This window comes from Triticum aestivum, chromosome 2B, assembly GCF_018294505.1.
Source record: "Triticum aestivum cultivar Chinese Spring chromosome 2B, IWGSC CS RefSeq v2.1, whole genome shotgun sequence".
In the NCBI taxonomy this organism is placed as follows: Eukaryota; Viridiplantae; Streptophyta; class Magnoliopsida; order Poales; family Poaceae; genus Triticum; species Triticum aestivum.
In genome coordinates this window covers 734,316,800-734,332,822 of record NC_057798.1, presented here as the reverse complement: position 1 = coordinate 734,332,822, position 16,023 = coordinate 734,316,800, and the positions used below count along the sequence as shown (strand labels likewise).

The following is a 16,023-nucleotide window of genomic DNA, read 5'->3' as shown; positions in this document are numbered from 1 at the left end:
CATGGTTGTTTGAGAGAGACCATCTTCATCCTACGTCTCCCACGGATTGATAAACCTTATGTTATCCACTTGAGGGAAATTTGCTACCGTCGTACAAAACTCTGTGCTTGGAGGCTCAACACTGTTCTACAAGAACAAGTTATGTAGTAGACATCAACCATCGCCATGAAGATCTTGACCAAGTAGAAACTTAAGCGGGATGAAACAAGCGGTGCAAATATGTTCTTAAAGGTGACACTTTGTTTTTGTTTTCACTTTGAGGTAACAAAAGAACATGTTATCTTCTCTTTTGTAAAAGGATGATTAGTCACAAGAAAGAGTTATTATTTTTCCTCATCGTATATCATTTCTTTTTTTGTCACACATAATTGGTTCATGCACCTTTTTAATGTAAAATATGTGCATTAATAGTAGGAATCACGTCAAAAGATGTCCAAGTGTATGATAAATTTTGTGGTCTTCGCTAGATGATGTGGTACACATAAGAGAAGATGAACTGCTTTACTGTTTGACATGCCTAGATATTGCAACCAATGATAAAAATGCGAGCAATTATCATACCACTATCACGCCTAAATGCATGATATCACACAAAGCACATAGTCAAACTTCTCTATGTTTGTCAAATATCCCTACTATCAGAAGAAGCCCCCCCTCATGGATTGGAGTACCGTGTCGTTTCACCTTCTAAAAAGATTGCAATTTTCCTTCTCTTAGTTATTTTTCTCACCTCTCTCCCTACACCTCATGTTGTACCGTTGGCTTTTTATTTAATTTGGTCTAGTCCATCGTAAAGACCATCATAGACTGGGTGAAAAAGCCCATTGCTATGTCCACACATAGACATACCCGTGCTATGCATTGCACTACAAACCCAAAAATACAGTGCAAAAAGACGCATAAAGTGTGAGAATTCCATGATGTCTTATGTTGTTCGCATGCTTTCAAGTGTGCAGGGACACCAGATCGAAAAAACACAATTATGGAGCTTTTGTGAGACAAAATAATATAGAATAAGAACTAAATGGGGATTAAGAGAGGGAATGCATGGTGATGTTGATGTAAACCTAAAAGCAGACATGATATTGTGAAGCAAACTAATAAAACAAAGATAAAGGGGGTGAAGGCAGCGCCAAGGATCTTCAGGGCGTTTGTATATAACCCATTGTGCTATTGGCATGAAGATCTTGACTAACTAAGAGCTGGACCGGGATGAAACTAGCGATGTAAACATACAAAGCGATGACCAGTCACAGGAAAGAGATCACTATTTTCCCCATCATATATGATTGCTTTTTTCGTCACACTAATTGGTTAATTCACCTTTTTTTTGCGGGAAGGTTAATACACCTTTTTAATCTTACTACGTGGATGGATAGTAGGAACCGCGTCAAAAGATGCCGGAGTGCACGATAAGGTTTGATGTCACACAAAAGAAGACGAATCTTGTTGACATATTTCAAGTAAGGATACAAATGCGAGCAATAATAGCACCGCTATCGCTCCTGAATGCATGACATCGCACATGCTTCCATATCCCCGCAAATTATCAATGAACTATTTTGATTTGCTAGGTAGAACCGTGCACAATAATTCGTCAACAAAAAAACACAGCGTCACGCCATTCGTATATATACGTTTGTACTTATACGAACATCAATCGCTAGAGTTCTGTCAGTATAAAAATACAAAACCGTCAGAGTTCCTCGTAGTAAAGTCGAAATCGTCCTCTGTTTTTATAACGGTGGGGCAAGAGAAATGTTCATACTGGCAAACTACTAGTAGCAAAAGATAAGCAACATTTAAAAACCCGTTTGAACCGGCAATCACGGCCGTCCCATTGGCCGGCCCCTTGTGACCCGAATCGCACCAACCAACCAACCGAAGCCAGGCGTCCACAGTTGCCAAAAACATGCCAGGTTTACAGCGCCAGGCTACAAAATCCCACCCCGCAATGCCTCCTCGTAGCAGTAGTTTTTTTATCCTCGCGTCCCCGCACTTTTGTTCCGGTACACGGAGGCACGGCCGCTACCGTCCGCACCGTACGTACGTACGGCCCCCATCCGCTCGCAGAAACAACGGTGGAGCGGAATGGAATCTCCCTCCGTGACCCGGGCCAAAACCCAACCCAGCCCGGCACGGGCGCGCGCGCGGCCCGCAGTTAAAAAAGGAACGGAAGGCGCCGACCAACCCTTTGACGCCGCGCCCGTTATCCCGTGCCGCGGCGCGGGCACCCGGTCCCGCCCACAAGTGGCTGGCATCCCACGGCTCTGCGGCGATACGCCCGCGGGGCCCGCGCCAGCCCCTGCCCTTCCCCGGGGTCAAATCTTCGGGATATTTCCGCCACCGCCACCGACGCGCGGGCCCCGCGCGCACGTGCCTCTGCCTGTGCTCGCTATCTCTCCGCGAGGCGCCATCCAGGTGCGGCGGGACGGGAGGGAGGGACGGCCTAACTCGCCGCGGCACGCGAACAGAGAGAGGGGGGGGGGGGGGTTAGGTGAGGGCCCACCTGGCGGCTCGGCGGGGCCCGCAGGCCCGGTTCGGCTCGCCTAGGGCTGCACGGTGTGGCCCGGCGCGGGGGGTGGGTGGGTATAAAGCAGGGGAGGGGCTGCACGGAGAGCTCCCCCATCGCCTCCGGTATCTCTCCTCCCCACCCACCCACCACCACTCCCCCCTCCCTCCCTCCCTTCTCCGGAGCGGAGGAGAGAGCAGCAGCCAGCGCGGCCTCCCGCGTTGGTGCGTGCTAGAGTTGGGCCTCGGGGTTCGCCTGTGGACTCCGCCTGCTCTCTTCCCGTGCTGGTCCGGCGCCCGACCACCACCCGCCGCCAGCCATGGGCGGGCTCGAGGAGATCAGGAACGAGGCCGTCGATCTGGTGAGAACCGCTCCCGCTCCCCCCCTTCTCTTGCGATGCCCCGTCTCTCGCCGTGATGCTTGGTTCACGCTCTACACATGCGGTGCTCGTTTCGAACTGCTGTCCCCTGCTGCTTCGATCTCTCGACACACGGGTCAAGAGTCGCACGAACTGTGGTAGGATAGATTCATCTGCCGGTCGTTTCACCTGCTGTTCTTCTCTTTTTGGGGAATTATTATTACCAGCGGCGAAAGCTTCGGAAGAAATCCGCGTAGCTTTTAATTTTTCCATTCACGAAAAGTTTAACTGGTTACTTTTTTTGTGAAACGAAAAGGAATTAAAGGATTTCCTTGAAAGTAAACTTTCCATGCGAGGCTGTATCTCGCCATGTGAGCGTGCTCAGCGGCTCTTCAATGATGGAGAGGGCCAGCTGTCTATGGCCATGTAGCGCAGACACCCCCATGTTTCTTCCTCTGATTTGCTCCCGCTGTGCTGCTGCTGCTGCTGCCGCGCCGAAACGTACAGGGCATGCAGCCCGGCCGCTGTTGTTCGGCGGAGGAATTTTTGGATCCTACCCAGCTGTTTCAGTCTGCCGTATTTAATACGTGATACGAGCGGGATACGAGCACCGAATCTTAGATCTGCGCATAATTTCTTCCCCAGTTTTTATTCCGTCCACAAATAAATGACTACTAAAAATGCTAAGAATAAATGGAGATTTTCGAGTAGTTTTAGTGGGATTAGTGGGATGGGAGTACGGATTGGGGCTTGAAGTCAAAAGATAGTTAAGCACGGGCCGGACTCCCTGATCACGCGGCGCCGGATTAGTGGCCAACCACCACAAAGCACGGAGAAATCCGTGCGTTCGAGCCGTTGCCTTTTCGTTTTTCTATCTTTGTTGACCGAAGCGCGCACCCCAATCCAGAAGCGGAGCCGTCGCTCGCTCTCGCTTATCCTATTGTTTTTTCGCCTTCAGACGCGGAACGGGGTGCGCATCTTGGCCGCACGCATCTCGAGGCAGCCTCCTGGCACGTGGGTCCGTGGGGAAAAGTACGCACCCGGCCAGGCGCGTACGGTCCAGGACACCCTGTCCTTGGCCGGCTTGAGCCGTCTGATCGAGATCAGACGGCCGTACGGGTCCCAATCATTGGCCCCACGCCTCCTTCGTTGATGGATGCCCGCTTGGACTCTTCCCTCTTCGGATGTTCTGACCCCAGCTTTGTCTGGTAGAGGCTGGCCCGTGGGGCCCACGACGGGGTAGCTACTGTTCTGTACAACGAGCTGTGTTTGCTGTTTGATTTGTCTGTTCTAGCTGTCGCTGACTGAGTGGGGTCACACCTCAAATCATCGCATGATCTTGGTTTCTCATCAATGGTTTGTTTCGCTTGTGTTTCTATTTGCAGGAGAACATCCCCATCGAGGAGGTGTTCGAGCAGCTGAAATGCACGCGCCAGGGGCTCACCTCCGATGAGGGGGCGCAGCGTGTTGAAATCTTTGGTCTCAACAAGCTCGAAGAGAAGAAGGTGAGCGCCACTACTGGTTTCTGATGCAAGTTTGGTGCCTGTTTTCTTGCCTTGTCTCAATTGCTTCCTTGTGGGTCTCGATTTGCAGGAGAGCAAAGTCCTCAAGTTCCTGGGATTCATGTGGAATCCGCTGTCCTGGGTCATGGAGATGGCTGCCATCATGGCCATCGCGCTGGCCAACGGTGGTGGGAAGCCCCCGGATTGGCAGGATTTCGTCGGAATCATCGTTCTCCTGGTCATCAACTCCACCATCTCCTTCATTGAAGAGAACAACGCCGGCAACGCTGCTGCTGCGCTCATGGCCAACCTTGCACCCAAGACAAAGGTGAGCCTGGCACAGAATGCTGTCCTGTTAGGTTGCAATTTTTTTTCCATAGTACAGTAGCCATGATATTCTATTGGTCTGCTTCCATTATACTTTTCTAGTTCCCGCTTTCAACTATGATGTACTCCCTCCGTTCCTAAATATAAGTCTTTGTAGAGATTCTACTAGGTAGACTACATACGGAGCAGAACGAATGAATCTAAACTTAAAATGCATCTATATACATCCGTATGCGGTTTATAGTGGAATCTCTACAAAGACTTACATTTAGGAACGGAGGGAGTAGAAGTAAGTTTTGAATGTATCAAATTCCACCATCATGAAAGAAAAATTTAAATTGTTTGTTAAACCTGGATTAGCAATTGCAATTTATTTGGACATAATTACTATAACTGTATAGTACTTTTGTTCTGGAACTGATAGTCAAGCTCCAGCTTTTTTAATTGAGTTCTGTTTGTTTGTTTGCCCATTCTTTTTGTAACATGAATTACTGTTGCTTATTCCAGGTGCTTAGGGATGGTCGATGGGGCGAGCAGGAGGCTTCAATCTTGGTTCCTGGTGACATTGTCAGCATCAAGCTCGGTGACATCGTCCCTGCTGATGCTCGTCTCCTCGAGGGTGATCCTTTGAAGATTGATCAGTCTGGACTTACAGGAGAGTCTCTCCCTGTGACCAAGAACCCTGGGGATGAGGTCTTTTCTGGATCAACGTGCAAGCAGGGTGAGATTGAGGCTGTGGTCATTGCCACTGGAGTACACACTTTCTTTGGCAAGGCTGCTCATCTCGTTGACAGCACCAACCAAGTTGGGCACTTCCAGCAGGTCCTCACTGCAATCGGAAACTTCTGCATCGTTTCGATCGCAGTGGGAATCGTCATTGAGATCATCGTCATGTTCCCGATCCAGCGCCGCAAGTACCGTGCCGGTATTGAGAACCTGTTGGTCCTGTTGATCGGTGGTATTCCGATTGCCATGCCTACAGTTTTGTCGGTCACCATGGCCATTGGTTCTCACAAGTTGTCCCAGCAGGGTGCTATCACCAAGAGGATGACTGCCATTGAAGAGTTGGCTGGCATGGATGTGCTTTGCAGTGATAAGACTGGCACACTCACCCTTAACAAGCTCAGTGTTGACAAGAACCTGGTTGAGGTGTTTGCGAAAGGTGTCGACAAAGAACATGTGCTGTTGTTGGCTGCAAGGGCTTCAAGGGTTGAAAACCAGGATGCCATTGATGCTTGCATGGTTGGTATGCTTGCTGATCCTAAGGAGGCAAGAGCTGGCATCAGGGAAGTGCACTTCTTGCCATTCAACCCTACTGACAAGAGGACTGCTCTGACTTACATCGATGCTGAGGGTAACTGGCACCGTGCCAGCAAGGGTGCTCCTGAGCAGGTTGGTAAAACTATAGAAGTGCAGCGATGCTTCATTACATGTTTGACATTTTAGTTAGTTACATTGTTCTTTAACGTGACTAATGAAGACTTGGTATGAAACTTGGAACAGATTATTACCCTGTGCAACTGCAAGGAGGATGTGAAGAGAAAGGTGCACTCTGTGATTGAGAAGTACGCTGAGCGTGGGCTTCGTTCGCTTGCTGTTGCAAGACAGGTACCTTAACTTCTAATACTAAAAATGCTATTTCGGCTGTAGTGGCTGGGGAGTCAATTTCTAATGCCTAGTGAGACTATCACAGGAAGTACCCGAGAAATCCAAGGATTCTCCTGGTGGACCATGGCAATTCATTGGTCTGTTGCCCCTGTTTGATCCCCCAAGGCATGACAGTGCTGAGACCATCCGCAAGGCACTTGTTCTTGGTGTCAACGTCAAGATGATCACAGGTACATACACTGTCATACAAATTTCTTGCTTAGAATTTTGCATGTTTGGTGCAAATTTAGCTAAACATAGTTATGTGATTTATTTCAGGTGACCAACTTGCTATTGGAAAGGAGACTGGTAGGAGGCTTGGGATGGGCACAAACATGTATCCTTCTTCTGCATTGCTTGGCCAAAGCAAGGATGGTTCACTTGAGTCACTTCCTGTTGATGAGCTGATTGAGAAGGCTGATGGATTTGCCGGAGTCTTCCCTGGTATGCTCCATTGCATGCTTATCTGTTTGGTTATGCAATGATGCATTTTGTTAACCTGGTTTGCGTTATGCAGAGCACAAGTATGAGATTGTGAAGAGGCTGCAAGAGAAGAAGCACATCGTTGGTATGACTGGAGATGGTGTCAATGATGCTCCTGCTCTTAAGAAGGCCGACATTGGTATTGCTGTCGATGATGCTACAGATGCTGCTCGAAGTGCTTCCGACATTGTGCTTACCGAGCCAGGTCTCAGTGTCATTATCAGTGCTGTCCTGACCAGCAGGTGCATTTTCCAGAGGATGAAGAACTACACGGTGAGTTTTTTCTTTCAAAGTTGATAATTAGTAACCTTCTAAACAGATGATCACATCACATTCAGACTCAATGCTCTTTTTCTGTCATGTGTTATGCCAGATCTATGCAGTTTCCATCACCATCCGTATTGTGGTAAGTACCTCAGCGATATTTCTGCCCCACTGATATGCACTTCATATTTCTCCAAATTAATATCACTTCCATTTTGCAGCTTGGCTTTATGCTTATTGCCTTGATCTGGAAATTTGATTTCGCCCCCTTCATGGTCCTTATCATTGCCATCCTCAATGATGGTATGTATTCTTTTGTTGTCCATTAGTAGCCGATGCAGGTACTACGGCCAATGATGGTATGTATGTGAGCATCACTTCTCACATTTATATGAAAATTGCAGGTACTATCATGACAATATCCAAGGACAGAGTTAAGCCATCTCCCTTGCCCGACAGCTGGAAGCTCAATGAAATCTTCGCCACTGGTGTTGTGCTCGGAACCTACCTTGCCCTGATGACTGTCGTCTTCTTCTGGGTTATCCACAAGACAGACTTCTTCACAGTGAGTTTTCAAATTTCTTTGAAAAATATCAGCGTATCTTTGCATCTAAACTTCTGGTAGGTAAATTTCAGTGGGATGTTCTTTCTGACTTAAATTTCTTTGTGCAGAACAAATTCGGTGTCAGGTCAATCAGGGACAGCGAGTTTGAGATGATGTCTGCACTGTACCTCCAAGTCAGTATTGTGAGCCAGGCTCTTATATTCGTGACTCGTTCACGTAGCTGGTCCTTTGTTGAGCGCCCTGGTTTCCTCTTGGTTACCGCCTTCCTTCTTGCACAATTGGTACGTGAAGAACAGTTTATCTGCAAAGAAAGAAATTCAGGACAATCGAATCCTTAGCTGAACCTTCTTGATGCAGGTTGCAACACTCATCGCTGTCTATGCCAACTGGGAGTTTGCAAGGATCAAGGGAATCGGGTGGGGCTGGGCTGGTGTTATCTGGCTCTTCAGCATTGTGTTCTACTTCCCACTTGACATTTTCAAGTTCTTCATCCGATTTGTGCTGAGTGGAAGGGCCTGGGACAACCTCCTGCAGAACAAGGTACCAAGTCGAACCATATCTCTGTGTCAGCACCTTTATTTTTAGGTACACGTACATCCTGGAGCAAATGATGACCCTCTGATCCTTGTTGTGCAGACTGCTTTCACCACCAAAGAGAACTACGGCAAAGGGGAGAGGGAAGCACAATGGGCTACTGCACAGAGAACACTCCATGGCCTTCAAGCACCCGAGCCGGCCTCCCACACACTGTTCAACGACAAGAGCAGCTACCGTGAGCTCTCTGAGATCGCTGAGCAAGCAAAGAGAAGAGCTGAGATTGCAAGGTATATTATCTTTGTGCTTCCAAACTGCTAATAGATCAGACGAGTCAGGCTAGTCGTTGATTGCTAATGCCCTTTTTCCTGATGATTATCTGCAGGTTGAGGGAGCTCAACACACTCAAGGGCCACGTTGAATCCGTGGTGAAGCTCAAGGGCCTTGACATCGACACCATCAACCAGAACTACACCGTGTGAGGAAATTCGACATTGAACCAACAAACATGACATCCGTATTGGAGCGAGATTGGAATGGAGCTCCGCTTTAAGATTTTTCCGGTGAATGAATGAAACAAACATGGCTGATCTGACCAGCCCCTAGTTGTAAAGTGCTACCAAATATATGGTTTCGGTTGTCCGTCTTCTAGAGAGGTTTTAATGTTCTAGTGGAGTTATACCGTGTTTGGAGCACGGCGTGGTTGTAATCGTTTTCGCGTTTTACCCAGTTTCCCCTAACTAGTCGGTGATCTTGCGGAAGCAAGACGAGAAATAATCACTGCAAATTTTCTGCCCCATGCTTGCTATCCCTTCACTTGGGTTTATACAAAGACAATTCTCGTCTATAAATATCATAGCTGGCTTTTCTGCAATGGAGTTTCAAAGTGTTTTTTCTACCGCACTAGGAGTACATATTTACAAGCACAATTTGGCATGAGCTTACGATTGAAATGTTTATATGTGGTTAGCTACACGGAGGGAGTAATTGTGTAAATAAGCGTAGCTGGTTGTGGTGCGCCAATCATACTTGGTGATTCTATACGCCAGACGAGGACAGCGGTACGAATTCCATCTCATCCCCCGAACAAAGCGGGCGAAAAGCAAGCTGTAGATAAATTGTTCCTTGCAAGGCGAGTTAGCCGCCGCCTCGTCATCCTCACAAAATGCTTGGAAGCAATAATACCGACTATTCTTCACAGCACAGAAAGCTCTTCCTGCTGCCCTCCTCCACACAATTTTATACACAATACAGTACTCTCTACATCCCAATGGAGGAGAATCTTTCCGAGGACGAATCCGACCCACCACCACTTCACAAAGAGAGATAGGGTCGAACCTGTTCACTGCACCCACGGTCGCCATTCCCACACTTTCGTTGTCTTTCCCCGCTCGCTTTCGGAACCGGATCCAAAGTCCGATCGCCGTACCCGCACGACGTCTATCAAAGAGCATGCGCGCGCGTGCGTGGCAGGCGCTCCACGGCGTCCGTACACCGGCCGGCGCCGGCTGAGAAGCAGCGGCCCCCGAGCCGTAGTCCTCGGTCTCCGGTCTCTTCAGAGACCGCGGCGCACGCGTGCAGCAGCAGAGCATGGCAGCAAGCGGTGCACTCTGGCAGTACAAACAGCGACGTCCCAGCCGCCTCCCCGGGGGCGTGTGGCGGGTGCGGCCGTCGGGTTCCCATCGTATCCCGATACGATATCCTCCCCTCGATCGCTCGCCACCGATAGTGCGCGTCGCTGCTGTCCGTCTGTCCTTGGCGGTAGGCGCGGGCATCATATCGATCGTCTTCCCATCCTCCCCCCTAGGTACAGGCTGCGCCCCCCCACCCCCAGAAAAAGTCGGATTCCCGATCCCGTTTCTGTTGCTCCCGCGGTGCAGTGGCTGGGCTGGCCCAAAGTGGCCGGTCACGCACGCATCGTATTATTGCGCGCCCGCGCGCACCACACGGGCCTGTCGCGTCCCCCCAATCATCACATCATCCTGTTCCCGTTACTCTGCCTGTGCCGTCCGATCGCTTTCCGCTTTGCCGCTGCTACACCGAGTGAGAAAAGATGGCCTGCCGGTGCCGGTCACCTCGCCCGTCCCGTCCTGTCACCGCCATGGCGCCATCCCCGTGTCCTTTGCAAGTTCGCACCGCAAGATGGCCCGCCGGTCCATGGCGTGGAGTGCGGGTTCACGTCCCTGGCAGACCAGGTGTCGTTAAGTCGTTTGCTTTGCCAACGGTGTGTGTTTAGTCGCCACTCTGCTCTCCGGTCACTGAACGACACAACGACCTCGTGACCGTCACGACACGTCGCTAGGACGGACGGCGTTGGCGTCACGACCGACTAACCACCAGACCAGATCAGCTCTCGTGAACCCGAGTCCTTTCTTTTGGCAAAAGCGTGATTGAGTGAGTGCGTGCACACAACGGTGCTAACATTGTTAAGATTTTCCTGATGGGGTGTCGCCCTTTTGATGAGGTGACCGGAGGAGCTTAAAAGAGGGGGCAGCCGTAGCCGCGTCCGTGCGCACGCAGGATAAGATAGAACTCTACTGATCAGGAGATGCGGGTAGGGGTGCTAGCTGGGAATGATGGCTGGTTCTTCAGATCAGATTAAGCGAAAGCAAGTGTGCATTATTGCAACTGTCCGGCCAGTGCAGGCGGGGGAGACAGGGACATGTTGGCTAGCTCCAGATCGGCATGATCTTGGTTTGATTAAGCGAGTGGACGAGCTCCGGCGACCGGGCATCTCCTTCCCGTCCAGCGTCGCGGCCAAGCTTCGTCTTGGCTGGTAGTGCCGGCGGCCGGTGATGCCGGTTCTTGGGTGAATGGTGGACGATGTGTACGTGAGAAGGTTCGCGTCGCCTCTGTGTGTGGAGTAGAGGCTAGCTACGACTACGGGGATATATACGAATACGACCGGACACGGACAGGAACACAGCCTGCTCGCGATTCCAAAGCAGGAATCCAACAGGGGTGTGTTGTTCCTATCTGCGTTTGGGATTGATCAGGAAGAATTGTTGCATGGAAATATCGGTGTTTTGCCCTTCTCCTCCGTTGCTGAGGGCAGAAAAATGTCTACCTTTTGAGATGAGCAAAAAGTGCAGAAAATAGTAAAGGGCGAGCTCGAGCGCCGTGTGTCGTTCTGCGCACCTAATTACTGGGTAAAAATCTTACGCTAGTACTATGAGCTTACTATCCAGTACCCTGAGGCAGATAGCTAACATCAGCCTAGTCCACACCAAAATGGAGCAACTGATGTGGGAAACTTTAGCATAGTCCACATCTATCGTTCTGCGCAAACTAATTACTGAACAAAGAAGACCACTTTTATTTTTTGGAGACAAACAAAGAAGACCAACTGGAACTGACACCAATTTGGAAGAGCCGCAACTTTATTCTGCTGGAAAATAGGCTGTATGGCCCAAACCAAACACTCTCGCCGGAGCAGTAGAATGGGCCAACATCTGAGATTTCCTAGTATCATCTATTCTCTGCCTAACAGAGGCAAAATAGGCCGAAGGCACCCACGCAATAATTGGCCGGCCCATCCGGTGCTTCGGCTCAAGGTTAAATTCTACCTGAGTATATCTAGCAATAAGGGCGAATCGGGAGCTCCTAACTGGCGCTTTTAGCGCCGCCAAACGAAACCGGCGCTCCTGCCCATCTAAGCTGCCGTGCTAACATTTAAGGTCCTGCGTATGTTGCCTAACCAGTAGAGCTACTGGATGTTACATTACAAAACAATTAAAACGTTGCTGCACTATTTCTTGCACATACATTTCAGAAAAAACGTGATTTTTTTGGAAAAAAAACCGAACAAAATATTAAAACAATCACGACTTTGAATGAAGTTCATGTATTCAAAACAATTTATGAATTAGGAAAAAGTTTATCTATTTTTAGAAAAGGTTCACAAAATTTCAAAAAAATCGTTGATTTTGAGAAAAAGTTCATTGATTTTCAAAAAATTTCATTGATTTTGAAAAAAAGTTCACCGAAGTTTTAAAAGAAGTTCACCAATTTTCAAATAAGGTTATTGATTTTGAAAAGAAGTTCACTGACTTCCAAAAAAGTTCATCGATTTTGAAAAAGGTTCACAAACTTCAAAAGTTTATCGAACTTCAGAAAAAGTTCATCGAATTCCAAAAAATAACACCAAATTTGAAAAGGTCATCTAAGTTGAAAAAAGTTCATCGAATTTAAAAAATAGTTCACCGATTTGGAAAAAATGTTCATCAAATATGATAAAACAATTCATCAATAATTGAAAAAGTTCATCGGATATAAAAATAGTTCACCAAATTTTAAAAAGTTCATCGAATTTGAAATAGTTCATGAAATAAAAAAAAACTTCATCCTATTTGGAAAAGGTTGATCGATGTTGAAAAAAAATCATCAATGGAAAAACCATCAATTTAAAAAAAGGGAAAAAACCCAAATAAAAACTGCCCCAGAAATGGTGAGGAACTGGGAAAAAATCCAGTTTGGGAAGTTTCTGGAAGCTTCCCAAAACCGGAGGATTCCTACGAGTGAAGAGAAGAAATAAAACAAATAAGCTATAAATCACTAGTTGGGTGCGGTGGTTGCTAGCCTTGGAGATTACAACGTGCATCATTTTTGAACCTTCTTACCGGCCCATCTCGCCAGCGGTGGGCGTGCGCTGCAAGCGCCTGTTTATGATCGGGCGCTTAAGCGCCAAATAGGATTCGCCGGGAAAATCCTAACCGGCACTCGTAGCGCCCATTATAGTGTGAATGGTACACGGCGCACACGACCCCCTCCCCGATTGGCCAACCCATGTTCATTTTTTCCTTTGTAAACTGCTGCAATAAATAGGCATTGAGAAGAATTCGATCTCGAGCCGCCGAGGTACAACGCACCACTCGGTAACCACACGAGCTAGTTGAGATCAGCGATAATCCCCAGCTTCTTGTTTCTTCTATTCTTTATTTTTTTCCTTTTCCTTTTCCTTTTTCCTTTTTACTTCTTCTTTCTTCTTTTATTTATTCTTTTCCTTTTCCTGTTTTCTTTCATCTTTTTATTTTTTCAAATTTGATATAAAAAGGTCACCAGATTTTATGAACTTTTTTTCAAATTGGTGAATTATTTTTTAAATTCGATGAACTTTTTTCAAATTAGATGACCTTTTTTCAAATTTTGTGTTCTTTTTTGGAATTCAATGAACTTTTTCTCAAGTTCGATAAACTTTTTTTGAAGACTGTGAACCTTTTTCAAAATCGATGAACTTTTTTGAAAGTCGGTGAACTTCTTTCCAAAATTCGAATGAACTTTTTTTTCAAAATCAACGAACTTTTTTGAAAATCGGTGATCTTCTTTCAAAATTTGATGAACTTTTTTGGCAAAATAAATGAACTTTTTTGAAAATCGATGAACATTTTCTCAAAATCAACGATTTTTTTTGAAATTTTGTGAACTTTTTCTAAGAATAGATGAACTTTTTCCTAATTCATAAATTGTTTTGAATACATGAACTTCTTTCCAAGTAGTGATTGTATTAATATTTTGGTCGTTTTTTTTCAAAAAAATCACTTTTTTTTTCTTTTGAAATGTATGCGCAAGAAATAGTGCAGCAACGTTTAATTGTTTTGTAATGTAACATTCAGTAGCTCTTAGTAGCTCTACTGGGTAGGCAACATGCGCCGGACCTAAACGGCGGTAGCTCGAATCCTCACAGGACCACAATTTTTATCGAACAAAACGGGTTTTTTTTGTCGAACAAAACCAACTCGTGTTAGCACGGAGCATAGATGGGCGTGAGCGCCGGTTTCGTTTGGTGGCGCTAAAAGCGCCGATGAATCCTATTTGGCGCTTAAGCGCCGGTTCACAAACGGGCGCCTGCAGCGCACGCCCATTGATGGCGAGCTGGGCCGGTCCATATATGTTCTGTTTATCCCATAAAAAGGTTCAAAAATTATGCGCGCTGCAGGAGTCGAACTCACGATCGCTTCTATCATCTCCAAGGCTAGCAACCACCGCGCCCAACTAGTGATTTATAGCTTATTTGTTTTATTTTCAGTCGCGGGAATCCTCTGATTTTGGGAAGCTTCCAGAAGCTTCATAAAATGGATTTTTTCCGGTTCGTCGTCATTTCCGTGGCAGTTTTTATTTGGGTTTTTTCCCTTTATTTTAAATCGATGGTTTTCCATTTTTGCGTTTTTATAAAAAAATGATGAAATGTTTTAAGCATCGATCAACTTTTTTCAAATTGGATGAAGTTTTTTCTAATTTCATGAAATATTTCAAATTCCATGAACGTTTTTCAATTTGATGAAATACTTTTATATTTGATGAACTTTTTTCAATTTTTGATGAACTTTTTTTTATCAAATTTGACAAACTTTTTTCAAGTTTGATGATTTTGTTTTCAAAATTGATGATTTTTTTTTCTAAATGTGATGATCTTTTTTTCAAATCCAATGAACTTTTTTTCAAATTTATGAACTTTTTTCCAATTCGATGATTTTTTTCAATTTATGAACTTTTTAAAATTTTTATCCAATTTGAAAATAATCCATTGAATGTGAAAAAATTTCATCAGAAAATGAAAAAAATTATCGATTTGAAAAGTGGAGTAAGATCTTTATTTAGTTTGATGCATATACTTGTTCTTTTTTGATAGCCCTTTTGTAATGATGGTTGATATTTGGTTTGAAAAAGAGAACTGTGTCTTTACTCTTCTGGCCTGCTTACTGCTTCTGTTGCACCCCAAGCCTTGGTTGCTGATTCGGCTGTTTTTAATGTATAATCAGTAGTATATTTTGTCCGTTGATTGAATAAATGTGTTGTTGGAATGACAAACACAATGTTTTGGATGTCGTTGCATGGTCTGATCCTTTAGTGCCCCGTACCGTATGTAGCGCATATTATTTTTGGTACGCAACATATTTTTCACTTGTCGATAACATGCAGCCCACTCATGAATGACCAATAGAGTAGCCCATAATTAACTAGATGGGAGGCTCTCACATGAATCCGACCCAGGTACATGCTCATGGTCCCCTAAAACATAAATGAGTAAATAAATAAATAAAGCTAAATGCTCATGCACCATTTCTTTAAATTCACGATTTGAAAAGTCAAATTTTAACAGGAGGATACTATTTCCTATGAGAGTGTCATTACATTCAGTCAATATTATTCTTAGACAAAGATAACGACCAATCTTTTTTCTCCCACCATTTTTCTTCCTGCAACCAGCGGACCCATGCAAATCGTAGTCAACGTCGTAAATAGTTCCAGTCCATTATTATTTTACGATAAGAATGCCCAACCCAGCCCAACACATTGGCGACACCACTTTATCCCCCGCCTTGGTGCGCTCGCCGCGGCGCCGCCGTCCAGTCCTATCAACATAGTGAATCGGGAGAGGACTTTAGTTGTGAGTATGATAGTACGAACCCACCAGGTCCACTCCCGAACACAAGCAAGCGTCTCTTTTACTACTCAGATGCACCCCTCGTTTTTTACTCTAATCCACCCGGCTGATATTTGGGACCCACATCATTGACAACGTATAGTCAATTAATGACAGAATTGCACAACTTTTTTTGAGGATTTTTTCGGAGGAGCAGGCTATAAACTGGGTTGTGCAGTCTCTGTGGCCCGTCTAACAACATGACCAGCCTAGCAGTTTTTTCTTTGAGAAATTAGGTAGCCCACTATTTCTTCTTGAAGAATACACAAGCTAGGCCTATTTGTTTTCTTTGACTTACTGGGCTACAAATCTTTCAAGACAAGGAGCGATGCATTCTGGCCTGGCCAAAAAGTATGGGTAGTATTATCTTAAAAGTAATATGAAATGGGTTGCAAATTCCAAAAAAAT

The 16,023-nt window shown here is 46.0% G+C and overlaps 1 protein-coding gene across 1 annotated transcript; it reads left to right on the top strand.

Moving 5' to 3' along the window:
• Nucleotides 1-2,618: 2,618 nt before the first annotated feature.
• Nucleotides 2,619-9,066, top strand: LOC123047027 (plasma membrane ATPase-like). Its single transcript, XM_044470508.1, has 15 exons — nucleotides 2,619-2,873; nucleotides 4,256-4,375; nucleotides 4,464-4,700; nucleotides 5,207-6,091; nucleotides 6,203-6,307; nucleotides 6,393-6,537; nucleotides 6,626-6,790; nucleotides 6,864-7,102; nucleotides 7,203-7,235; nucleotides 7,315-7,396; nucleotides 7,498-7,658; nucleotides 7,766-7,939; nucleotides 8,016-8,198; nucleotides 8,295-8,482; nucleotides 8,578-9,066. Exons 1-15 carry the CDS (start codon nucleotides 2,832-2,834, stop codon nucleotides 8,672-8,674), a joined length of 2,856 nt encoding a protein of 951 aa, XP_044326443.1. The 5' UTR covers nucleotides 2,619-2,831; the 3' UTR covers nucleotides 8,675-9,066.
• The last annotated feature ends 6,957 nt before the right edge of the window (nucleotides 9,067-16,023 follow it).

Excerpts from the sequence above, each read along its gene's own strand:
- LOC123047027 (XM_044470508.1), top strand. The coding sequence starts at position 2,832 with ATGGGCGGGCTCGAGGAGATCAGGAACGAGGCCGTCGATCTG. Across the intron at positions 6,092-6,202 it reads GCAAGGGTGCTCCTGAGCAG|ATTATTACCCTGTGCAACTG; the intron begins GTTGGTAAAACT and ends AACTTGGAACAG. Across the intron at positions 7,103-7,202 it reads AGAGGATGAAGAACTACACG|ATCTATGCAGTTTCCATCAC; the intron begins GTGAGTTTTTTC and ends GTGTTATGCCAG.